Below are 27,512 nucleotides of genomic sequence, written 5' to 3'. Positions count from 1 at the left end.
AAAGGGCAGTGTGGAGATGAAATAGAGATTGCATCATCTGTGGATCTGTTGGGGCGGTATGAAAATTGGAGTGGGTCTAGGGTGTCTGGGATAATGGTGTTGATGTGACCATGACCAGCCTTTCCAAGCTACAGACGGAGTGCTACGGGTCGGTAGTCATTTAGGCAGGTTACCTGAGTGTTCTTGGGCAAAGGGACTATGGCCGTCTGCTTGAAACATGTTGGTATTACAGACTCAGTCAGGGACAGGTGGAAAATGTCAGTGAAGACACTTGCCAGTTGGTCAGTGCATGCTCGGAATACATGTCCTGGTAATGTGAATGTACACGTCCTGGCCTTGTGAATGATGAGAGCGTAGCTGATGTGATGTACAGTCATCCGGAACAGCTGATGCTTTCATGCATGCTTCAGTGTTGCTATTCTCGAAGCAAGCATAGAAGTAATTTAGCTCGTATGTATGTACGGTCACAACATCATCAATGCACTTATTGATGAAACCAGTGACTGATGTGGTGTATTCCTCAATGCCATTGGAAGAATCCCGGAACATATTCCTGTCTGTGCTAGCAAAACAGTCCTGTAGCGTAGCATCTACATCATCTTACCACATCCTTATTGACCGAGTCACTGGTGCTTCCTGCTTTAGTTTTTGCATTCAAGTCCCCGGCCACTAGCTAGCGCCACTTCTGGATGAGCGTTTTCCTGTTTGCTTATGGCCGTATACAGCTCATTGAGTGCGGACTTAGTGCCAGCATCGGTTTGTGGTGGTAAATATACAGCTAAGAAAAATATAGATAAACTCTCTTGGTAAATAGTGTGGTCTACAGCTTATCGTGAGATACTCTACCTCAGGCGAGCAAAACCTTGAGACATCCTTAATATTAGATTTCGTGCACCAGCTGTTGTTTACAAATATACACAGGCCCGCCACCCATTGTCTTACTGGAGGCAGCTGTTCTATCTTGCCGATGCAGTGTAAAACACACCAGCTGTATCTTATCCATGTCATCGTTCAGCCACGATTTGGTGAAACATAAGATGTTACAGTTTTTAATGTCCTGTTGGTAGCATATTCGCGATCGTAGCTTGTTTATTTTGTTATCCAATGATTGTACGTTGGCTAATAGGACTGATGGTAGCGGCAGATTACCCACTCGCCGTCAGTTCCTTACAAGGCACCCCAATATGTCGGCTTTCTCATGTTAATGACGTGGATTTGGGCCTTGTCGGGTGTCTGAATTAAATCCTTTGTGTCCGACTCATTAAAGAAAAAACTTTACTACGAGGTGAGTAATCGATGTCCTCCTATCCAGACAGTGGCAGAAACATTGTGTCCAAAATAACTTACAAATAACGCGAAAAAACACACAATAGCACAATTGGTTAGGAGGCCGTAAAACGGCAGCCATCTCTTCTGGCGTCACTTTTTCCACGAACATCAATAACTAATATAACAATATATTACAGGTCAGGGTTTTAGTAGTTATTGAGATATTACGGGTTTTAGTAGTTATTGAGATATTACATGGTTTTAGTAGTTATTTAGATATTACATGGTTTTAGTAGTTATTTAGATATTACATGGTTTTAGTAGTTATTGAGATATTACAGGGTTTTAGTAGTTATTGAGATATTACATGGTTTTAGTAGTTATTGAGATATTACAGGGTTTTAGTAGTTATTGAGATATTACATGGTTTTAGTAGTTATTGAGATATTACAGGTAAGCGTTTTAGTAGTTATTACCTGATGAGGTCTGGGTTTCCATCCAGTTTCCCTCGGTGTTCCAGCCCTCTGGTCCAGGCAAAGATACTGGCGATGGGGTTGGTGCTGGTGGGTCGGCCCTACAGGACGAGAGAGGACAGTGCCCTGTTTATCTGCCGCTAACATGCATCCTTCGTCCTGTCATGACTGTCCTGTGAGGATCCGACTGGATCAGATCAGCTTGGCAATGGATGACAGAAATCAGACCCTCTCACCCACAGAGGGGGGTGGGGGGGCTGCTGGGATTTTGACACCTCACGCCCAATTGTAAATTAAAGGAGAGAACATCCCTCTCCAAATTCACACAGGAATGTTCAACACAGAGACTTTTCCCACTGAAACTTTAACAAAGAATGTGGAGAATGGTCAGAGGTGAGCTATAGAAAACTAATGTGATATGGGTTATTTTGTGATGTCATAAAAAATACTGTAACTTCAAAAGTATATACACTTCATTTACGAAATCTCCATCCTTTACATTGTGAACAATGATGAAAGTATTTATGTTAAGATATTAATGTGATTTTAGGAGCCATAAGAGATCATTTGTCTCCTATAAACTGCACAGTAAGTAGCCACGCCCGAGTGAGGTCAGCGAGTGTGTCAGTCTGACGGAACTGTCCCTTTTGACCAGAAAGTACATAAAATTATTGGTAATGAAATGAACATTTAGACCAGAGAGGCGTGTAGTTGCAGCTCACGTCCAAAGTGGTTCGAACTCTGAATATCAACGAGGTAGAGGCGAGAGGAGGCGAGAAGCTCACGGATAATGACTGGTACGGCTGATTAGCTGTAAAGTAAAGTATCTAGAGAAGCACATTTAAGTGGGACCATTCTACTTCTCTTCAAACTGTCGTATTCTACTACTCTCATCACCCTTGTGAACCATCAACAAGGCTGGCTAGCCTATCTTCAAAGAAGCAGCTTCCAGAGCGAATGGAAGGAGAATAAACTCTGTATTTGTTCAGGACGACACGACAAGTCACTGGGCAGAAAATAGCAACAGTGGAAGAGACGGGTGAACCCTCTTGGACAATCAGAGCCTTACAAGCATGCCGCGGAAAGGCTCAACAACCTTCTTATGAAGGACCTGGTTCCGACAGAGATCCATGGCAAACTAAGGAATTTACACATAAAAACATGAATGCTTTCTTACTCCAAATGGGCGGCGGTTCATGTGCAAAGTATATGATTACTGTGAGAGTAGTTCCTCCAATGTATCAACGGGTTAGGGTTACTCTAACCCAAAGTATATGATTACTGTGAGAGTAGTTCCTCCAATGTATCAACGGGTTAGGGTTACTCTAACCCAAAGTATATGATTACTGTGAGAGTAGATCCTCCAATGTATCAACGGGTTAGGGTTAGGGTTACCCTAACCCAAAGTATATGATTACTGTGAGAGTAGTTCCTCCAATGTATCAACGGGTTAGGGTTAGGGTTACTCTAACCCAAAGTATATGATTACTGTGAGAGTAGTTCCTCCAATGTATCAACGGGTTAGGGTTAGGGTTACTCTAACCCAAAGTATATGATTACTGTGAGAGTAGATCCTCCAATGTATCAACGGGTTAGGGTTAGGGTTACCCTAACCCAAAGTATATGATTACTGTGAGAGTAGATCCTCCAATGTATCAACGGGTTAGGGTTAGGGTTACTCTAACCCAAAGTATATGATTACTGTGAGAGTAGTTCCTCCAATGTATCAACGATAAGTGTCTCTCTCTCTCTCTCCCTCTCCATCTCCTTTGTATCAAGTTGTGTCAGTACGCTAGGGACCTGTTCCTAATGTATTAAGTGTGTGTGTTTATCCTGTGTTATCATTTAGTTAGCTAGTAAATAAATGATTAAACCAATTTGTGTAGTACTGAATCATAAGTAAGGCTGTGCTTTTTGCAGATGCAGGTTACGACTGTTCAGAATGATGATATGACACGAGGTGATGATTAATACGTTGGTTTATGATAGGTAAACCCTTCAGATTTTAATTCGGGAGATGGTAACTATTTAAACAACCGCTTTCATGGTGCCTCAAATTCCTAATGAGTTAATTGTTACATGTTTAATTTATTCGGGTAACAATTAAACATAGTTGATTAGATAAATAACAGGCAATAGAATAATGAAAGTAAAGTCACGACAATCCTGATCCTGCCCATTTTACAATATAATAGAATAATATAATAGAATAATATATACAGTACCAGTCAAACGTTTGGACATCGACCCATTCAAGGGTTTTTCTTTATTTGTACAATTTTCTACATTGTAGAATAATAGTGAAGACATCAACACTATGAAATAACACATGGAATCATGTAGTGACCAGAAAAGTGATGAAGAAATCAAAATATATTTTGTATTTCAGATTCTTCAAAGTAGTCAACCTGTGCCTTATGTGTTATTTCATAGTTGTGATGTCTTCACTATTATTCTACAATGTAGAAAATAGTACAAATAAAGAAAAGCCTTGAATGAGTAGGTGTGTCCAAACTTTTGACTGGTACTGTATATATTCTTTTATCATCTAAAAATGTGGGTACAATCAGAAGGAGGACAAGATCAGGACAAACAATTCATGTTAGAACCAGGTATAAACATGCCTAGTGAAATGGTTCTGGTAGCTCTACCATACAGGAGGATAGTTTTAACAGTGACATGGTGGTCTACCCTACAAGAGGAGAGGATATTTGTAACAGTTACTGGCTATGCAGCAGCATTAGCATTAGCAATTAGACTGAATTTCCCACCAGCGTGGAAAGGTCCTAATGCTCAGTTGCTGGTTACCGTGGCGTGAGTCAGGGATAGAATTAGGGTTAGAGGTTCCTTACCCTCTGGTGTTGGCGGTAGTGCCGTGTCACAGTGCCGTGGGCTGCCTCTGCCTCAATGGTCTTCCCATCAGGACACACCAACACTGACGTCATTAGACCCAGGGAGCCAAAACCTATGCAACAACAACAAGAGGGTGTCTATGAGGACTGGCCACCCTTCATAGCCTGGTTCTTCTCTAGGTTCTGGCCTTTCTAGGGAGTTTTTCCTTACCACCTTCTACACCTGCATTGCTTGCTGTTTGGGGTTTTAGGCTGGGTTTGTGACATCACTTTGTGACATCAGCTGATGTAAGAAGGGCTTTATAAATAAATTTGATTTGATTTGATATACTATTACAGGCACCCGACCAGGCCCAGATCCCAGTGATTCGCTGGAAAAGGAAATGGAGGTTTGCGGAAAGAGATCAGGGTGCCTTGTGAGGATCAGGCGACGAGTGGCTAATCTGCCCTTGCCTTCCATCCTGCTAGCTAACGTTCAATCGCTGGGAAAATAAATCTAACAAACTGAAAACACGTACATCTTACCTACAGGACATTTATAACTGTAATATCTTATGTTTCACTGAGTCGTGGCTGAACTGCGATATTAAGAACATACAACTGGCGGGTTATACACTATCGTCAGGACAGAACAGCAGCCTCTGGTAAGACATTTGTAATTTGTAAACAACAGCTGGTGCACAATATCTAAGGAAGTCTCAAGGTTTTGCTCGCCTGAGGTAGAGTATCTCATGCATGATAAACTGTAGACCGCACTATCTACCTCTAGAGTTTTCATCTGTATTTTTCATAGCTGTTTACATACCACCACAGACCGAGGCTGGCACTAAAACCACACTAAATTAGCTGTATTCCACCATAAGCAAACAGAAAAGCGCTCATCCAGAGGCGGCGCTCCTAGTGGCCGGGGACTTTAATGCAGGGAAAATTAATTCAGTTTCCCTCATTTCTATCAGCATGTTAAATGTGCAACCAGAGGGAAAAAAATTCTAGACCACCTTTACTCCACACACAGAGCCACGTAAAAAGCTAAATGAATACTGACTCGTAGCACTCACGTCTGTAGCCATGAAATGCTTTAAAAAGCTACCCTTTGGGCATCGGTGTAAAAATACTTTAAAGTATGACTTAAGTCGTTTTTTGTGGTATCTGTACATTACTTTACTATTTATATTTTTGTCAACTTTTACTTCACTACATTCGTAAAGAAATATAATGTACTTTTTACTCCATACATTTTCCTTGACACCCAAAAGTACTCGTTACATTTTGACAGGAAAATTGTCCAATTCACACACTTATCAAGAGAACATCCCTGGTCATCCCTACTGCCACTGATCTGGAGGACTCACTAAACAGAGAACATCCCTGGTCATCCCTCCTGCCTCGGATCTGTGGGACTCACTAAACAGAGAACATCCCTGGTCATCCCTACTGCCTCTGATCTGGAGGACTCACTAAACAGAGAACATCCCTGGTCATCCCTACTGCCTCGGATCTGTGGGACTCACTAAACAGAGAACATCCCTGGTCATCCCTACTGCCTCTGATCTGGAGGACTCACTAAACAGATAACATCCCTGGTCATCCCTACTGCCTCTGATCTGGAGGACTCACTAAACAGAGAACATCCCTGGTCATCCCTACTGCCACTAGTGTGGCAGACTCACTAAACACAAATGCCTTGTTTGTAAATCATGTCTGAGTGATGGAGTGTGCCCCTGGCTATCCGTCAATAAAAGTACAAAAAAATACAATTGTGCCATCTGGTTTGCTTAATATAAGGAATTTGAAATAGTCTATATTTTTACTTTTACTTTTTATACTTAAGTACATTGTTCCCCTGGCTATCCGTCAATAAAAAATAAACTACAATTGTGCCGTCTGGCTTAATATAAGGAATTTGAAATGATTTATACTTTTACTCAAGTATGACAATTTAGTACTTTTTCCACCACTGGATGTGGCTGGGGGTTGTAGCATTTCATTCACATGACCCATCAATTTAGACCAGTGTGTCTGGGTAAGTGTCATCTAATATTTATAACATGTTTTTATCTGGACACTTTCTTTTTAACTGGAATTGTTCCTTGATGTAGGCTACTACCACTTTTAGTCTTCATCTTTACTACACTACTCACTGTGAACAATGTTGAATGGGTGAAGACAAAGGAGAGCTCTCCAGTAGGTACCAAAACATTCAAAGGCCCTTTTCTCAAAAGTGAGTTTACAAGTTAATCAACATTCAAAGCAGATGAAGTGTATGAAATACCATTTTGTAGCTCTGAGTATCTACTTTTATCCAATGTAAAAATACAAAATAAAGTAAAATGATTTTTTTTATGCTACATAACCCAGATTTGAGCTGGTCAGTCACATTTAAACTTTTCATTTTTTATTATTTTTTTTATATCTCAAAAAACATAATTCCACTTTGAATTACTTTGGGTATTGTGTGTTGGCCAGTGATACCAAATCGAAATTGTATTAATTTTAAATTCAGGCTGTAACTCTACAAAATGTGTAAAAAGTCAAGGGGTGTGAACACTGTCTGAAGGAACTGTACATCCAGACTTTCTGATGTGATTATACTTTAAGAGGACTCCTGCTAGCTACAAGGTGGACCTTTCTCAGCAATAAAAACATGAAACCCTTAGAAGTTAAGAGAAAATATGAGATTATATTGGACGATGATTGGAACATATGTATGTACAGTTAGACTGTGGTTTCACCTTGAGCCAGTATGTCAGACTGAACGTTTTCATAATAATAATAACTATATTACTGTATGTATAAACAGTATATTATATATTAGTGTTGGTCTCACATTGGGACAGTATGTCAGACTGAACAATTCCATTATGGTTTTATTATCATTATATATTATTACTGTATGTACAGTACCTGTCAAAAGTTTGCACACACCTACTCATTCAAGGGTTTTTCTTTATTTGTAAAAAAAAAAAAAACATTGTAAAATATTAGTGAAGACATTAAAACTGTGAAATTAAACATATGGAATCATGTAGTAACCAAAAAAGTGTTAAACAAATCAAAATAGATTCTTCAAAGTATCCACCCTTTGCCTCGATGACAGCTTTGCACACTCTTGGCATTGTCTGAAACAGCATCATGAGGAATGCTTTTCCAAGGAGTTCCCACATATGCTGAGCACTTGTTGGCTGCTTTTCCATCACTCTGCGGTCCAACTTATCCCAAACCATCTCAATTGGGTTGAGGTCAGATGATTGTGGAGGCCAGGTCATCTGATGCAGCACTTCAATACTCTCCTTGGTCAAATAACCCTTACACAGTGTGGAGCTGTGTTGGGTCACTGTCCTGTTAAAAAACAAATGATAGTCCCACTAAGCACAAACAAGATGGGATGGCGTATTGCTGCAGAATGCTGAGGTAGTCATGCTGGTTAAGTGTGCCTTGAATTTTTAATAAATCACTGACAGTGTCACAAGCAAAGCACCATCACACCTCCTCCATGCTTCACGGTGTGAACCACACATGTGGAGATTCTACGTTCACCTACTCTGCGTCTCACAAACACACGGCGGTTGGAACCAAAAATCTCAGATTTTGACTCATGAGACCAAAGGACAGATTTCCACCGGTCTAATGTCCAAATCTGTCCAATGTCCATTGCTCATGTTTCTTGGCCCAAGCAAGTCTCTTATTGGTGTCCTTTAGTAGTGATTTCATTGCAGCAATTTGACCATGAAGGCCTGATTCAAGCAGTCTCCTCTGAACAGTTGATGTTGAGATGTGTCTGTTACTTGAACTCTGTGAAGCATTTATGAACATGTCCTCTGCAGCAGGGGTAACTTTGGGTCTTCCATTCCTGTGGCGGTCCACATGAGAGCCAGTTTCATCATAGCGCTTGATGGTTTTGAGAATGCCAAGAGTGTGCAAAGCTGTCGTCAGGTCGTTAACTTTAAAGAATTTTAAATATAAAATATATTTAGATTTGTTTAACACTTTTTTGGTTACTACATGATTTCATATGTGTTATTTTATAGTTTTTATGTCTTCACTATTATTTTACAATGTAGAAAATCGTAAAAATCAAGAAAAACCCTTGAATGAGTAGGCGTCCAAACTTTTGACTGGTACTGTATATACAGTATATTATATATTAGTGTTGGTCTCACCTTGAGCCAATATGTCAGACTGAACGTCTCCATCGTAGTTCTTGCAGGCCCAGACGAAGGCTCCGGAGGACTTGAGGACTTGTGCCACCATGTCATCAATGAGGCGGTGCTCGTACCAGATCTTCAGCCTGTCAAACTCTGGCTTGTAGTTCCTGTAGAGAACACAGGGGAGCTTTTAAAGCAGGCCTAGATTAACTGTTAACACTGGGGAAGAATCAGCAAGGAATGATACTGTCTACCGTGGCAAGCCACTTTGGCATGTCAATAACTTTATATGGTTTTTATGTGATCTTTTTTATGGTGAATAGACTGTGGCCTCTATTCAATCTGTATCATGGAATTTCAGCATGGTACAGAATGATAAGAAAATGGCGCAAAATGACTGTTTTGCTAGCACAAACTGGAATATGTTCCATGATTCATCCAATGGAATTTAGCAGTATATCAAATCAGTCACCAGCTTCATCAAAAAGTGCATCGACGACGTCATGCGTCCATATCCCAACCAGAAGCCATGGATTAGAGGCATCATCCGCACCGAGCAAAAGGCTAGAGCTGCCGCATTCAAGGAGAGGGACACTAATCTGAATGCTTATAAGAAATCCGGCTATGCCCTCAGACGAACCATCAAACAGGCAAAGCGTCAATACAGGACTAAGATTGAATCCTACTCCACCAGCTCTGATGCTCGTCAGTTGGGGCAGGGCTTGCAAGCTATTACAGACTACAAAGGGAAACCCATCCGCGAGCTGCCAAGTGACGCCTTCCAGATGGGCTAAATGCTTTTCATGCTCGCTTCGAGGCAAGCAACACTGAAGCATGCATGAGAGCATCAGCTGTTTCAGATGACTGTGTGATCAGCCGACGTGAGCAAAACCTTTAAAACAGGTCAACATTCACAAGGTAGCGGGGTCAGATGGATTACCAGGACGTGTACTCAGAGTATGTGCGGACTAACTGGCAAGTGTCTGTAGTACAAGTCTGTAGTACCTACATGTTTCAAGCAGACCACCATAGTCCCTGTGGCCAAGAAAGCAAAGGTAACCTGCTTAAATGACTACTGCTGCTCTGTAGCATTCATGTCGGTAGCCATGAAGTACTTTGAAAGGCTGGTCATGGCTAACATCACCTCCATCATCCCGGAAACGCTAGACCCACTCCAATTCGCATATCGCCCCAACAGATGATGCAATCTCAATCGCACTCAACACTGCCCTTTACCACCTGGACACAAGGAACACCTATGTGAGAATGCTGTTCATTGACGAAAGCTCAACGCTCAACACCATAGCGCCCACAAAGCTCACCAATAAGCTAAGGACCCTGGGACTAAACACCTCCCTCTGCAACTGGATCCTGGACTTCCTGATGGGCCGCCCCCAGGTGGTAAGGGTAGGCAACAACACATATGCCACGTTGATCCTCAACACAGTGGCCCCTCAGGGGTGCGTGCTTAGTCCCCTCCTTAGTCCCGTTCACAAACGACTGCATGGCCAGGCACGACTCCAACACCATCATTAAGTTTGCTGATGACACAACGGTGGTAGGCCTGATCACCGACAACAATGAGACAGTCGGTCAGAGGCCGTAAGAGACCTGGCTGTGTGGTGCCAAGACAAAAACCTCTCCCTCAACGTGATCAAGTCAAAGGAGATGATCGTGGACTACAGGAAAAGGAGGACCCAGCACGCCCCCATTCACATCGACAGGGCTATAGTGGAACAGGTTGAGAGCTTCAAGTTCCTTGGCGTCCACATCACCAACAAACTATCATGGTCCAAACACTCAAAAACAGTCATGAAGAGGGCACGACAATGCCTTTTCCCCCTCAGGAGCTTGAAAAGATTTGGCATGGGTCTCCAGATCTTCAAAAAGTTCAGCTGCACCATTGAGAGCATCCTGACCAGTTGCATCACTACCTGGTATGGCATCACTACCTGGTATGGCAACTGCTCTGCATCCAACCGTAAGGTCCTACAGAGGGTAGTGCGTCCGGCCCAGTACATCACTGGGGCCAAGCTTCATGCTATCCAGGGCCTCCATATTAGGCCGTGTCAGACGAAGGCCCAAAAATGTGTCAAAGACTACAGTAACCCAAGTCATAGACTGTTCTCTCTGCTACCGCACTGTCATGGTCCACCTGTCACCAGAGGGTGTTAGAGACCATCCTAGAGACATTGATGACACTCAGGTGTGTCCAATTTACCCATTATGATTTCCCTGTTAAACGAAGTGATTTCTGTTGTCCTTTGCAGAAGCTTGAATTATTTACCGTGTGCGTTCGTTTCCTGGGTGTTGTTTTTTCAAGTATACTGTGATCCTGTGGCCACCATTTCTCAGTAAAGTATTATGTTTATCCTGAACCACTGATTCCTTGTCTGGACTCTTCTCTGCACCTGTCTCAAACCTTATCACATTACAGCAAGCTTCTGCCAAAACATTGACCCAGCAGAGATCACCCAGATCAAGAATGTTGTTACCCACCTGGACTCCATCCCCTTCCTGATTACCACCCCTATATCTGTCACTCCCTTTGGTTCTTTCCCCAGGCGTTATTGTTTCTGTTCCTTTGTTTTATGTCTGTACGCTACTCGTGTTTCTTGTTTTGTTCCATGTTCTATTAAATTCACTCTCTGTACTTCCTGATTATTAGCATACACGTTACACAGCCACCATCCTGCAGCTCCATATTTGGGGCGGCAGGGTAGCCTAGTGGTTAGAGCGGTAACCCGGAAGGTTGCAAGTTCAAATCCCCAAGCTGACAATGAAGGCTAATATTAATTTTACCTTTATTGAACTAGGCAAGTCAGTTAAGAACAAATTATTATTTTCAATGACGGCCTAGGAACAGTGGGTTAACTGTTCCTGTTCAGGGGCAGAACGACAGTTTTGTACCATGTCAGCTCGGGGGTTTGAACCTGCAACCTTCCAGTTACTAGTCCAACGGTCTAACCACTAGGCTACCCTGCCGTTCTGCCCCTGAACAGACAGTTAATCCACTGTTCCTAGGCCGTCATTGAAAATAAGAATTTGTTCTTAACTGGCTTGCCTAGTTAAATAAAGGTCAAATTAAAAATAAATATTAGCCTTCATTGCCGAGCTGCGACGAGTCTTCAACCACCCATTCAGCGGACAAGAAGCAGCCAGCCGACTGTTCAACTCCATCAAGGATGAACTGGCCTCTCGGGAACTGGAAGAGGACCTTGAGTCCCTGATAATTCTGGCAATCAGAATCGACAACTGCCTCCGAGAACACGTGAAACAGCACCTTTTTGACACCACCCCATTATCCTGGTTTATTGAGCACCCCAAGCTCCCCGAACCCATTATTGAGGAGCCCATGCAGCTGGGACGCACATGTCTGAGCCCACAAGGTGCATGTGCGAAGGCTTCTGCCTTTACTGCGGAGGTCTCGATTTTGATTTCAGCCTATCGCCCGGGATCCAAGAATCAGAAAGCAGACACCCTGTCCCGCCAACAGGATGTCCCTAACGAGGAGAGGGACTCCGAGCTCATCATCCCCAGCTCCCGCATTGTGGCCGCTGTGATATGGAGTATTGAGACCACGGTCGGACAAGCCCAGACCCGAGAACCTGACCCCGGTTAATCGGACTCTGGAGTTCCTGAGGAAGATATTCTGGTGGCTCAACATGATTGAGGTGAGATCCTTTGTTGTGCCCTGTTCCACCTGTGCCCAAAGCAAGTCCTTACGCCAGCAACCGGCTGGGTTGCTACAACTTCTGCCCATCCCCAGCGGGCCCTGGTCCCACCTGTCTGTAGACTTTATCAGAGGGTTACCTCCATCCCAAGGGCTTACCACTACCCTGGTGGTCGTTGATCGGTTCTCCAAGGCAGCCAATTTCATTGTCTTAGACAAGTTGCCTTCAGCGAAGAAGACCGATGATTACCCATCTCTTTCAACTACACCTGTCGTATTCCACGCATGTGACAACTACAATTTCTTTGATGATTATGATTGAAATTTAAAGGCAATGTTCCCGCGTTAGCAGAGACTGCATTCACGGTAAACACTGCAGATGTCGTCTCAATAGGAAATGACCTTTACATTTCCAGTGCTCTATCAGGCGATACAGATTGAATAGAGTTGTATGTCTAGTTAGGTATAATATGGTGAATAGACTATATATATAGTTATAAATATGGTGAATAGACTATATATAGTTATAAATATGGTGAATAGACTATATCTAGTTATAGATATGGTGAATAGACTATATCTAGTTATAAATATGGTGAATAGACTATATCTAGTTAATTATACATATGGTGAATAGACTATATATAGTTATAAATATGGTGAATAGACTATATCTAGTTATAAATATGGTGAATAGACTATATCTAGTAAAAATATGGTGAATAGACTATATATATAGTTATAAATATGGTGAATAGACTATATATCTAGTTATAGATATGGTGAATAGACTATATATATAGTTATAAATATGGTGAATAGACTATATCTAGTTAGTTATAGATATGGTGAATAGACTATATCTAGTTATAAATATGGTGAATAGACTATATATAGTTATAAATATGGTGAATAGACTATATATCTAGTTATAAATATGGTGAATAGACTATATCTAGTTATAAATATGGTGAATAGACTATATCTAGTTATAAATATGGTGAATAGACTATATATAGTTATAAATATGGTGAATAGACTATATCTAGTTAGTTATAGATATGGTGAATAGACTATATCTAGTTATAAATATGGTGAATAGACTATATCTAGTTATAAATATGGTGAATAGACTATATATCTAGTTATAAATATGGTGAATAGACTATATCTAGTTATAAATATGGTGAATAGACTATATATAGTTATAAATATGGTGAATAGACTATATCTAGTTATAAATATGGTGAATAGACTATATCTAGTTATAAATATGGTGAATAGACTATATATAGTTATAAATATGGTGAATAGACTATATCTAGTTATAAATATGGTGAATAGACTATATCTAGTTATAAATATGGTGAATAGACTTTATCTAGTTATAAATATGGTGAATAGACTATATCTAGTTATAAATATGGTGAATAGACTATATCTAGTTATAAATATGGTGAATAGACTATATCTAGTTATAAATATGGTGAATAGACTATATATAGTTATAAATATGGTGAATAGACTATATCTAGTTAGTTATAGATATGGTGAATAGACTATATCTAGTTATAAATATGGTGAATAGACTATATCTAGTTATAAATATGGTGAACAGACTATATCTAGTTATAAATATGGTGAATAGACTATATCTAGTTATAAATATGGTGAATAGACTATATATAGTTATAAATATGGTGAACAGACTATATATAGTTATAACTATGGTGAATAGACTATATCTAGTTAGTTATAGATATGGTGAATAGACTATATCTACAGTAGTTAGGTATAGTCTATATCTAGAATAGTATAAATGTGGAATGCAGTGCAACTCTATACTGTAGGCTGCCAGTTGAATGTCTTACTCCTCAAAGATCTCCTGGAAGATATCCTTGAAGCGTCCGTCGTAGTACTTAAGGATGGTGTTCTTAGTGCTCATGTATAGAGGCCACCTCTTATTGATGGCATACTGGAAACAGCTGTGGGCAAACCCTGTGATGGACTGGACAGGACAGACAGAACACTATTAGAACCCTGTGATGGACAGGACAGGACAAACAGGCTGTACATTATCATACTGAAACATGAGGAGATGGACAGGACAAACAGGCTGTACATTATCATGCTGAAACATGAGGTGATGGACAGGACAGACAGGTTGTACATTATCATACTGAAACATGAGGTGATGGACTGGACAAACAGGCTGTACATTATCATACTGAAACATGAGGTGATGGACTGGACAGGACAAACAGGCTGTACATTATCATACTGAAACATGAGGTGATGGACTGGACAGGACAAACAGGCTGTACATTATCATACTGAAAAATGAGGTGATGGACTGGAGAGGAAAGACAGGCTGTACATTATCATACTGAAACATAAGGTGATCGTGGAGGATGAATAACAAGACAATGGACCTCAGGATCTCGTCACGGTATCTCTGTGCATTCAAATTTCCATTGATAAAATGCAATTGTGTTCATTGTCCATAGCTTATGCCTGCCCATACCATAACCCCACCGCCACCATGGGGCATTCTGTTCACAACATTGACATCAGCAAACCGCTGGCCCACAAAACACTACCAGTTGCCTGGTACAGTTCAAACCGGGAATCATCCCTGAAGAGCACACTTCTCCAGCGTGCCAGTGGCCATCGAAGATGAGCATTTACCCACTGAAGTCGGTTATGACGCCGACCTGCAGTCAGGTCAAAACCCTGGTGAGGACGACGAGCACAAGATAAGCTTCCCTGAGACGTTTCTAACAGTTTGTGCAGAAATTCTTCAGTGGTGCTGTCCGTCTGGCTGGTCTCAGATGATCCAGCTGGTGATGAAGCCGGATGTGAAGGTCCTGGGCTGCCGTGGTTACACGTGGCCTGCGGTTATGAGGCCGGTTGGATGTACTGCCATATTCTCTAAACCGATGTTGGAGGAGGCTTATGGTAGAGAAATTAACATTAAATTCCCTGGCAACATTCCTGCAGTCAGCATGCGAATTGCACGCTCTGTGGCATTGTGTTGTGTGACAAAAGTGCACATTTTAAAGTGGCCTTTTATTGTCTCCAGCACAAGGTGCACCTGTGTAATGATTATGCCGTTTAATCAGCTTCTTTATTTTCCACACCTGTCAGGTAGATGGATTATCTTGGCAAAGGAGAAGTGCTCACTAACAGGGATGTAAACACATTTGTCCACCAAATTTGAGAGAAATAAGCTTTTTGTGCATAGAGAACATTTCTGAGATATTTTATTTCAGCTCATAAAACATGGGACCAACACTTTACATGTTGTGTTTATATTTTTGCTCAGTTTATGTTCTTTAATGTCAAAGGCAAATTTCATTCCTTGGATGGAAAATAAAGTGTGTAACTTAAAAAAAAAAAGAACCTGCCCCAGCCTGCTCACCTCATCAGTATTGTACATGCCCAACCCACAGCCTCCTGAGACGAAGTCAAAGACCTCCCACTCACTCCCCTTGCTGCCGTCAGCTGGGGTGAACACCATCTTAAACTTCCCTGGCTTGGTGATCACAAAGTCTGTGGCTCTGTACTGTGGAACAACACAACAACAAACATCAACAACAGAACATTCCTCACATGCTCTGTGATTGAATACAAATCTAATCTAAAACACGTATTGTATGTTACTTATCTACCTGGTCACCAAAGGCGTGTCTGCCGATCGTTATTGGCTGCGTCCAACCAGGGACCAGACGGGGAATGTTCTTGCAGATGATCGGCTCTCGGAAGACGGTTCCGCCCAGAATGTTCCTGATGCTTCCGTTGGGACTCTTCCACATCTTCTTCAGCTTGAACTCTGTTAGGGTTAGAGATGGAGGCCTGAGTTAACCTATTAGACCTAACCATAACTCTAACCCTGACCTTACTACATCTAGCCCAGATAACTATATATCTAACCCAACTACACCTAGCCCAGGTAACTAACTATCTATCTAACCCAACTACACCTAGCCCAGGTAACTAACTAACTAACTAACTAACTAACTATCTAACCATGACCTTACTACATCTAGCCCAGGTAACTAACTATCTATCTAACCCTGACCATACTACATCTAGCCCAGGTAACTAACTATCTATCTAACCCTGACCATACTACATCTAGCCCAGGTAACTAACTATCTATCTAACCCTGACCTTACTACATCTAGCCCAGGTAACTATACACTACAACTATACACTTCTGAGAAATGAAGGCTATTCCATGCGATAAATTGCCAAGAAACTGAAGATTTCGTACAATGCTGTGTACTACTCCCTTTACAGAACAGTGCAAACTGGCCCTAACCAGAATAGAAAGAGGAGCGAGAGGCCCCGGTGCACGACTGAGCAAGAGGACAAGTATATTAGAGTGTCTAGTTTGAGAAACAGACGACACACAAGTCCTCAACTGGCAGCTACATTAAATAGTACCCGCAAAACACTAGTCTCAACGTCAACAGTGAGGCGGTGACTCCGGGATGCTGGCCTTCTAGGCACAGTTGCAAAGAAAATGCTATATCTTAGAGTGGTCAATAAAAAGAAAAGATTAAGATGTGCAAAAGAACACAGACACTGGACAGAGGAACTCTTCCTAGAAGTCCAGCATCCCGGAGTCACCTCTTCACTGTTGACGTAGAGACTGGTGTTTTGCGGATACTATTTAATGAAGCTGCCAGTTTAGGACTTGTGTGTGATCTGTTTCTCAAACTAGACACTCTAATGTACTTGTCCTCTTGCTCAGTTGTGCACCGGGGCCTCCCACTCCTCTTTCTATTCTGGTTAGGGCCAGTTTGCGCTGTTCTGTGAAGGGAATAGTACACAGCATTGTACAACATCTTCAGTTCTTGGCAATTTCTCGCATGGAATAGCCTTTATTTCTGAGATCAAGAATAGACTGACGAGTTTCAGAAGAAAGTGCTTTGTTTCTGGCCATTTTGAGCCAGTAATCGAACCCACAAATGCTGATGCTCCAGATACTTGTCACGGGATACTAGGAGTGGTGGGTGGAATCAGGCGCAGAGAGCAGGGTTCAGTAGATCGTCAATTTATTCTCCGGTGCACAAAACGGTCACGCCAACATACAGGGCGCATACAATAGACCAGCCCAAACACAGGACCAAATAGTCCAGAGAATACACATACGAAAACCACCATACGACAGAGTAACAAAAAACAATCCCACACAAAACAAGGGTGGGACAACCTACTATATATAAGGACGCTAACTAAACTAAAATACACACAGGTGAAACTAATAAGACAAAACCAACAGACAAACGAAAAAGAGATCGGTAGTGGCTAGTAGGACGGTGACGACGACCGCCGAGCACCGCCCGAACAGGCAGGGGAGCCAACTTCGGCGGAAGTCGTGACAATACTCAACTAGTCTAAAGAAGGCCAATTTTATTGCTTCTTTAATCAAAACAACAGTTTCAGCTGTGCTAATGTAATTGGAAAAGGGTTTTCTAATGATCAATTAGCCTTTTAAAAGGATAAACTTGGATTAGCTAACACAACGTGCCATTGGAACACAGGAGTGATGGTTGCTGATAATGGGCCTCTGTGCGCCTATGTAGATATTCCATAAATAATCTGCCGTTTCCAGCTACAATAGTCATTTACAACATTAACAATGTCTAGACTGAATTTCTGATTTATTTGATGTTATTTCAATAGATTAAAAAAAGTGCTTTTCTTTAAAAAAAAACAAGGACATTTCTAAGTGACCCCAAACTTTTGAACAGTAGTGTATATCTAACCCTACTACACCTAGCCCAGGTAACTATCTACCTAACCCTGACCTTACTACACCTAGCCCAGGTAACTATCTACCTAACCCTGACCTTACTACACCTAGCCCAGGTAACTATCTACCTAACCCTGACCTTACTACATCTAGCCCAGGTAACTAACTAACTATCTATCTAACCCTGACTCTTCCACATCTTCAACTCTGAGGAGTAAGGGTCATGGATGAAGGCCTGACAGGAGTTAAGCTGTTAACTGTCAAACTGCAGTACTGATCTACCTCCTGACACTGAAACCATGGTCAAACAAATATTTATAGAAACACTTGAATAAGTCTTATCCCCTGGGATTCAAATATCCATCTTGTGGATGTATGATTTATTTCTAACCAGATAATGTATTTCTGTGATTAAAGTAGATACCATCGACTCTGGCTTCATCCGGGGTGATTGTGGCACACTTGACAGCCACGTTGTACTTCATGGTGGCGATGGCCGAGTCAATGGTGACCTGGTCGTCTGTCTGGTCGCGGCACGGCAAACCAAGGTCATAATACTTCAGCTCCACGTCCACGTTAGACAGGACCAGCTGGAACAATACAACACATTTAATGAGGATGGAGGAGAGGAGAGGAGTGGGTATATGTGTTTGGTTGGGGTGCCTGCAAAGTAAAATTAAATACAGTTGCCAAAATTATATAATTACTCCGGTCTATACAGAAATAAATAAAATCACTAAAAATAACACTACATGACCAAAAGTAATATGGAGTTGGTCCCCCCTTTGCAGCTATAACAGCCTCTACTCTTCTGGGAAGGCTTTAATATGGAGTTTGTCCCCCCTTTGCAGCTATAACAGCCTCTACTCTTCTGGGAAGGCTTTAATATGGAGTTGGTCCCCCCTTTGCAGCTATAACAGCCTCCACTCTTCTGGGAAGGCTTTAATATGGAGTTGGTCCCCCCTTTGCAGCTATAACAGCCTCCATTCTTCTGGGAAGGCTTTCCACTAGATGTTGGAACAATGCTGCAAGGACTTGCCACAAGTGAGGTCGGGCACTGATGTCGGGCAGTTAGGTCTGGCTCGCAGTTGGCGTTCCAATTCATCCTAAAGGTTTTCGATTGGGTTGACGTCAGGGCTCTGTGCAGGCCAGTCAAGTTCATCCACACAGATCTCCATAAACAATTTCTGTATGGATCTCGCTTTGTGCACGGGGCATTGTCATGCTGAAACAGGAAATGGCCTTCCTCAAACTGTTGCCAAAAATGGAAGCACAGAATTGTCTAGAATGTCGTTGTATTCTGTAGCGTTAAGATTTCCCTTTACTGGGGCCTCCCGAGTGGCGCAGCTACAGACCTGAGGCGTTACTACAGACCTGGGTTCTTCCGGCCGTGGACGGGAGTCCCATAGGACGGCACACAATTGGCCTAGCATCATCCAGGTTAGGGGAGGGTTTGGCCAGGGGGCTTTACTTGGCTAATCACGCTATAATGACTCCTTGTGGCGGGCTAGGCGCTTGCAGGCTCACCTCAGTCACCAGTTGAACGGAACGCATGACTCCACCTTCACCTCTGACACAAGATTGAAAAGGGGGGTAAAAATAAAAATATATCTTCCCTGGAACTAAGTGGCATAGCCCGAACCATGAAAAACAGCCCCAGACCATTATTCCTCCTCCACCAAACTTTACAGTTGACACGTTGCATTCGGGCAGGCAGCGTTCTCCTGACATCCGCCAAATCCAGATTCGTCCGTCGGACTGCCAGATGGTGCAGCGTGATTCATCACTCCAGAAAAAGCGTTTCCACTGCTAAAGAATCCAATGGCAGCGAGCTTTACACCACTCCAGCCGACGCTTGGCATTGCGCATGGTGATCTTAGGCTTGTGTGCAGCTGCTCATGAAGCTCCCGATTAACAGTTAATGTGCTTGACGTTGCTTCCAGAGGCAGTTTGGAACTCGGTAGTGAGTGTTGCAACAGAGGACAGACAATTTTTATGCGCTTCAGCACTCGGCGATCCCATTCTGTGAGCTTGTGTGGCCTACCACTTAATGGCTGAGGTGTTGTTGCTCCCAGATGTTTCCACTTCACAATAACAGCCCTTACAGTTGACCGGGGCAGCTCTAGCAGGGCAGAAATTTGACAAACTGACTTGTTGGAAAGGTTGCATCCTATGATGGTGCTATGTTGAAAGTCACTGAGCTCTTCAGTAAGGCCATTCTACAGCCAATGTTTGTCTATGGAGATTGCATGACTGTGTGCTCGATTTTATAAACCTGTCAGCAGCAGGTGTGGCTGAAATAGCCGATTCCCCTCATTTGAAGAGGTGTCCACATACTTTTGTATATATAGTGTACTTCACCAGAGAGCATGATGTAGCCACAGAGGATCATCAGCTTCTTTTAAAGCTCAGAGCATGACATTTGTCTCTTTCACACCGAGGCCTGGTGATTATTTGAGGGGAGAGTGTTAGAACAATTTTTCAAATACTGCGAGGAACTATTATCATTCATAATGGATAAAAAATAAACAGACTTCATTGACTTTGTGAGGTAAATAAAAAATGCCTGAGAACCTCAGCATGTTCGTGGTGGTGAGTAAAGACAATCAAAAAGCAGACATCCAGTTAGCCTATGCATGCTAATGCGCGTGCTCTCTCAACAGAGCAGAGAAACCAGACACATGCTCATTGTTCACATGGAGTGCTCCTAGCAAAAAAACAAGGGAAAAATTGACCACATTCATAAACTATGGTATGAAATAAACCAAAACTTGTTTCTCACAAGTGTAGCAGGTTATGAACTCTGCAAACATCATTTCCACTCCAACTTCACAGTCAACATCACAGTAAATGACTGTAGGCCTAATTAATTCATGCATTAACAGAAATGTATGTAACCAAATTACAGGGATTAAGGGTACATTTACTACTGGTGACATATGTAATGGGGAATTGATCAAAATAAACAATCAAAGGGCAAACAATTAACACAATAAAACAATGAATGCGCAAGAATTAGGGGGAGACAGCTCAATGCATTCTGGTGATATGAGCACATTCTGGAGATATGAGCACATTCTGGAGATATGAATGCATTCTGGAGATATGAACACATTCTGGAGATATGAGCACATTCTGGAGATATGAACACATTCTGGAGATATGAATGCATTCTGGAGATATGAACACATTCTGGAGATATGAACACATTCTGGAGATATGAACACATTCTGGAGATATGAACACATTCTGGAGATATGAGCACATTCTGGAGATATGAACGCATTCTGGAGATATGAACACATTCTGGAGATATGAGCACATTCTGGAGATATGAACACATTCTGGAGATATGAGCACATTCTGGAGATATGAGCACATTCTGGAGATATGAGCACATTCTGGAGATATGAACACATTCTGGAGAGAGAAGCACCAATATGTTCGCTTACAACCCTCCTCTTCTTCTCATCTCAACATTTCAAATGATACTGAAGGCATATCATCTTCATTCATATTTTAGATGCATTGCTTTTCACAGACAGCTGCATCTCAATAATCAGCGAGGCCTATTGCCACGCACACTGCCCATGTCGCAGGCTTGGTATATGGACCTACAGGCTTGGTATATAGACCTACAGGCTTGGTATATAGACCTACAGGCTTGGTATATAGACCTACAGGCTTGGTATATAGACCTACAGGTTTGGTATATAGACCCTACGGGCTTGGTATATGGACCTACAGGCTTGGTATATGGACCTACAGGCTTGGTATATAGACCTACAGGCTTAGTATATAGACCTACAGGCTTGGTATATAGACCTACAGGCTTAGTATATAGACCTACAGGCTCGGTATATAGACCTACAGGCTTGGTATATAGACCCTACAGGCTTGGTATATGGACCTACAGGCTTGGTATATAGACCCTACGGGCTTGGTATATGGACCTACAGGCTTGGTATATAGACCTACAGGCTTGGTATATAGACCTACAGGCTTGGTATATAGACCTACAGGCTGGGTATATAGACCTACAGGCTTGGTATATAGACCTACAGGCTTGGTATATGGACCTACAGGCTTGGTATATAGACCTACAGGCTTGGTATATAGACCTACAGGCTTGGTATATGGACCTACAGGCTTGGTATATAGACATACAGGCTTGGTATATAGACCTACAGGCTTGTGATTTGAAACAATCCACAGTATCCAATATATCGAGTGGAACGTCATAAAATACCTCAACATTTCCTTTTGCACAAAAACAGCTGTCTGTCCAGAGCTCACTGGTGGGAAACTCTGAGGGCTCTGAATAGGCTAGTTGATACATTGTTGCAAGTTTGCAAGCAACATCTTTGGCCAGAGCTTCATATATACAGTCATTGGGCAAGACCCAGTTGATTGATTTGATAGGCTACCATGTTACACTTCACTAGTGATAGCTCAAGTCAAGACAGATAGAAAGGGAGGGAGGCAGACAGGCGGTGTAGAGATTAATGCAATTGAAAGAACCTGCATTTTCATCAGGATATTTTGTCGGATTTATGTATTTTTACTTAGTTGACAATGGGCCTACTGCTACATTGGCCATCTCTCATTTCTTTAGCCGCCAATGGCTCACGGTGAATCAATGTGTCCATAATATTTATTATGACAGAGGCTGTTGGTCTCGAATGGGTGGAATTTCCATTTTTAGATTTTTATCATTTTAATCCTGATTTGTATTATTAACCACATGAGAAATTAATACGTTATAATTTAAATTAAATTGTTTCACTGATATGTGCATATGAAAATCAAAACTGGCAAACAGATCGGTAGAAATGGTAGGATAACTTGTAGCTTCCCCCAACTTGAAATTCATGCATCCTAGGAATAGACTGTTGTTAAGAGAGCGCACGTTTCTGTATATTATGTTACAAATGTGCTAAATTTACACTATCTGACCAAAAGTATGTGGACACACCTTCAAATGAGTGGATTCAGCTATTTCAGCCACACCTGTTGCTAAAAGTCACTGAACACTTCAGTACGGGCCATTCTACTACCAATGAGTGTCTATGGAGATTGCATGGCTGTGTGCTCGATTTTATACACCTGTCAGCAAGTGTACGTTCACCAAATTCGGAACATATTGTACGAATTACAATTCGTAACATCCTGTATGATTTGAATTCCATTTAGGTGGCTAATTTTCACTAACTGGCTAACGTTAGCTGGGGTTAGGGGTTAAGGTTACATTTAGGAGTTAGGTTAAAAGGTTAAAAGTAGTTCAAAAATAGCTAAAAAAAAAAGTTTCTAATTAGCTAAAATGCTAAAGTTGTCCATGATGAGATTCCAACTCGTAACCTTTGGGTTGCTAGGAGTTCGCGTTATATGAGTTACAGTTCAAATAAGGAAATGGATTTAACATGACTGGGAATACAGATATGTATATGTTGGTCACAGATAGCTTTTTAATAAAAGTAGAGGCGTGGATCAGAAAACCAGTCAGTATCTGGTGTGACCACCATTTGCCTCATGCAGAAAGACACATCCCCTTGCATAGAGTTAATCCGGCTGTTGATTGTGGCCTGTGGAATGTTGTGCCACTCCTCTTCAATGGTTGTGCGAAGTTGCTGGATATTGGCGGGAACTGGAACACGCTGTCATACACGTCACTCGATTCACAACGTTGATATCTGCAAACCACTTGCCCACACGACGCCATACAGACCGTCTGCCATCTGCCCGGTACAGTTGAAAAAGTTGATTAAGTTAATTCATTTGTGAAGAGCACACTTCTCCAGCGTGCCAGTGGCCATCGAAGGTGAGCATTTCCCCACTGAAGTCGGTTACTACAGTCAGGTTAAGACACTGGTGAGGACAACGAGCACACAGATGAGCTTCCCTGAGACGTTTCTGACAGTTAGTGCAGAAATTCTTCAGTTGTCTAAACCCAGAGTTTATTCAGCTGTTCGGGTGGTTAGTCTCAGACGATCCAGCAGGTAAAGAAGCCGGATGTGGAGGTCTTGGACTGGCGTGGTTACACGTGGTCTGCGTTGTTTTTAGGCCGGTTAAATGTATTGCCAAATTGTCTAAAACAACGTTGGAGGCAGCTTATGGTAGAGAAATGGCCATTCAATTCTCTGACAACAGCTCTGGTGGACATTCCTGCAGTTAGCATGCCAATTGCACGCTACCTCAAAACTTGAGACATTTGTGGCATTGTGTTGTGTGAAAGAACTGCACATTTTAGAATGGCCTTTTATTGTCTCCAGCACAAGGTGCACCTGTGTAATGATCATGCTGTTTAATCAGCTTCTTGATATGCCACAGCTGTCATGTGGATGGATTATCTTGGCAAAGGTGAAATGCTCACTAACAGCAATGTAAGCAAATTTGAGAGAAATAAGCATTTTGTGAGTATGGAACATTTCTGGGATCTTTTATTTCAGCTCATAAAACATGGGAGTGAAGTGGAGTGGATACTTTCTGTCCATAATTAATCCATCGTTTCCTCAGACATTACAAGACCTGGTCAGGACAGTGGTCCATGGTGTACAGTACTGTTAGAGTGGTCAGGACAGTGGTCCATGGTATACAGTACTGTTAGTGGTCAGGACAGTGGTCCATGGTGTACAGTACTGTTAGAGTGGTCAGGACAGTGGTCCATGGTGTACAGTACTGTTAGTGGTCAGGACACTGGTACATGGTGTATATTACTGTTAGAGTGGTCAGGACAGTGGTCCATGGTGTACAGTACTGTTAGAGTGGTCAGGACAGTGGTCCACTGTAAACTCTCCTTCCAGACCCATATCAAACATCTCCAATCCAAAGTTAAATCTAGAATTGGCTTCCTATTTCGCAACAAAGCATCCTTCACTCATGCTGCCAAACATACCCTTGTAAAACTGACCATCCTACCAATCCTCGACTTTGGCGATGTCATTTACAAAATAGCCTCCAATACCCTACTCAACAAATTGGATGCAGTCTATCACAGTGCAATCCGTTTTATCACCAAAGCCCCATATACTACCCACCATTGCGACCTGTACGCTCTCGTTGGCTGGCCCTCGCTTCATACTCATCGCCAAACCCACTGTCTCCATGTCATCTACAAGACCCTGCTAGGTAAAGTCCCCCCTTATCTCAGCTCGCTGGTCACCATAGCATCTCCCACCTGTAGCACACGCTCCAGCAGGTATATCTCTCTAGTCACCCCCAAAACCAATTCTTTCTTTGGCCGCCTCTCCTTCCAGTTCTCTGCTGCCAATGACTGGAACGAACTACAAAAATCTCTGAAACTGGAAACACTTATCTCCCTCACTAGCTTTAAGCACCAACTGTCAGAGCAGCTCACAGATTACTGCACCTGTACATAGCCCACCTATAATTTAGCCCAAACAACTACCTCTTTCCCAACTGTATTTAATTTTAATTTATTTATTTTGCTCCTTTGCACCCCATTATTTTTATTTCTACTTTGCACATTCTTCCATTGCAAAACTACCATTCCAGTGTTTTACTTGCTATATTGTATTTACTTTGCCACCATGGCCTTTTTTGCCTTTACCTCCCTTCTCACCTCATTTGCTCACATTGTATATAGACTTGTTTATACTGTATTATTGACTGTATGTTTGTTTTACTCCATGTGTAACTCTGTGTCGTTGTATCTGTCGAACTGCTTTGCTTTATCTTGGCCAGGTCGCAATTGTAAATGAGAACTTGTTCTCAACTAGCCTACCTGGTTAAATAAAGGTGTTCTCAACTAGCCTACCTGGTTAAATAAAGGTGTTCTCAACTAGCCTACCTGGTTAAATAAAGGTAAAATAAAATAAAGGTAAAAAAAAGTGGTCAGGACAGTGGTCCATGGTGTACAGTACTGTTAGAGTGGTCAGGACAGTGGTCTATGGTGTACAGTACTGTTAGAGTGGTCAGGACAGTGGTCCATGGTGTACAGTACTGTTAGAGTGGTCAGGACAGTGGTCCATGGTGTACAGTACTGTTAAAGTGGTCAGGACAGTGGTCCATGGTGTACAGTACTGTTAGAGTGGTCAGGACAGTGGTCCATGGTGTACAGTACTGTTAGAGTGGTCAGGACAGTGGTCCATGGTGTACAGTACTGTTAAAGTGGTCAGGACAGTGGTCCATGGTATACAGTACTGTTAGTGGTCAGGACAGTGGTCTATGGTGTACAGTACTGTTAGAGTGGTCAGGACAGTGGTCCATGGTGTACAGTACTGTTAGTGGTCAGGACAGTGGTCCATGGTGTACAGTACTGTTAGAGTGGTCAGGACAGTGGTCCATGGTGTACAGTACTGTTAGAGTGGTCAGGACAGTGGTCCATGGTGTACAGTACTGTTAGAGTGGTCAGGACAGTGGTCCATGGTGTACAGTACTGTTAGAGTGGTCAGGACAGTGGTCCATGGTGTACAGTACTGTTAGAGTGGTCAGGACAGTGGTCCATGGTGTACAGTACTGTTAGTGGTCAGGACAGTGGTCCATGGTGTACAGTACTGTTAGAGTGGTCAGGACAGTGGTCCATGGTGTACAGTACTGTTAGAGTGGTCAGGACAGTGGTCCATGGTGTACAGTACTGTTAGAGTGGTCAGGACAGTGGTCTATGGTGTATAGTACTGTTAGTGGTCAGGACAGTGGTCCATGGTGTACAGTACTGTTAGTGGTCAGGACAGTGGTCCATGGTGTACAGTACTGTTAGAGTGGTCAGGACAGTGGTCCATGGTGTATAGTACTGTTAGAGTGGTCAGGACAGTGGTCTATGGTGTACAGTACTGTTAGTGGTCAGGACAGTGGTCCATGGTGTACAGTACTGTTAGTGGTCAGGACAGTGATCTATGGTGTATAGTACTGTTAGAGTGGTCAGGACAGTGGTCCATGGTGTACAGTACTGTTAGAGTGGTCAGGACAGTGGTCTATGGTGTATAGTACTGTTAGTGGTCAGGACAGTGGTCCATGGTGTACAGTACTGTTAGTGGTCAGGACAGTGGTCCATGGTGTACAGTACTGTTAGAGTGGTCAGGACAGTGGTCCATGGTGTATAGTACTGTTAGAGTGGTCAGGACAGTGGTCTATGGTGTATAGTACTGTTAGTGGTCAGGACAGTGGTCCATGGTGTACAGTACTGTTAGAGTGGTCAGGACAGTGGTCTATGGTGTTTAGTACTGTTAGAGTGGTCAGGACAGTGGTCTATGGTGTATAGTACTGTTAGAGTGGTCAGGACAGTGGTCTATGGTGTATAGTACTGTTAGAGTGGTCAGGACAGTGGTCTATGGTGTACAGTACTGTTAGAGTGGTCAGGACAGTGGTCTATGGTGTATA

The 27,512-nt window shown here is 42.3% G+C and overlaps 1 protein-coding gene across 1 annotated transcript in view; it reads right to left on the bottom strand.

Annotated features, from left to right (window-relative positions):
- The window catches only part of LOC109877235 (isocitrate dehydrogenase [NADP], mitochondrial), a 91,207-nt gene that overhangs the window by 46,043 nt on the left and 17,652 nt on the right, over window positions 1-27,512 (bottom strand). Inside the window, exons 3-9 of the mRNA XM_031812565.1 lie at window positions 18,601-18,766; window positions 16,084-16,244; window positions 15,834-15,977; window positions 14,284-14,420; window positions 8,755-8,906; window positions 4,595-4,707; window positions 1,746-1,843 (exon numbers count right to left, since the gene is read on the bottom strand). Coding sequence (XP_031668425.1) covers window positions 1,746-1,843; window positions 4,595-4,707; window positions 8,755-8,906; window positions 14,284-14,420; window positions 15,834-15,977; window positions 16,084-16,244; window positions 18,601-18,766 — 971 coding nt within the window. The remainder of the gene's footprint in view (window positions 1-1,745; window positions 1,844-4,594; window positions 4,708-8,754; window positions 8,907-14,283; window positions 14,421-15,833; window positions 15,978-16,083; window positions 16,245-18,600; window positions 18,767-27,512) is intronic.

The sequence above is a fragment of the Oncorhynchus kisutch genome, unplaced genomic scaffold (assembly GCF_002021735.2).
Source record: "Oncorhynchus kisutch isolate 150728-3 unplaced genomic scaffold, Okis_V2 Okis03b-Okis08b_hom, whole genome shotgun sequence".
In the NCBI taxonomy this organism is placed as follows: Eukaryota; Metazoa; Chordata; class Actinopteri; order Salmoniformes; family Salmonidae; genus Oncorhynchus; species Oncorhynchus kisutch.
The sequence above is the reverse complement of the archived record's forward strand: the minus strand, read 5'-3'. Positions and strand labels throughout refer to the sequence as shown.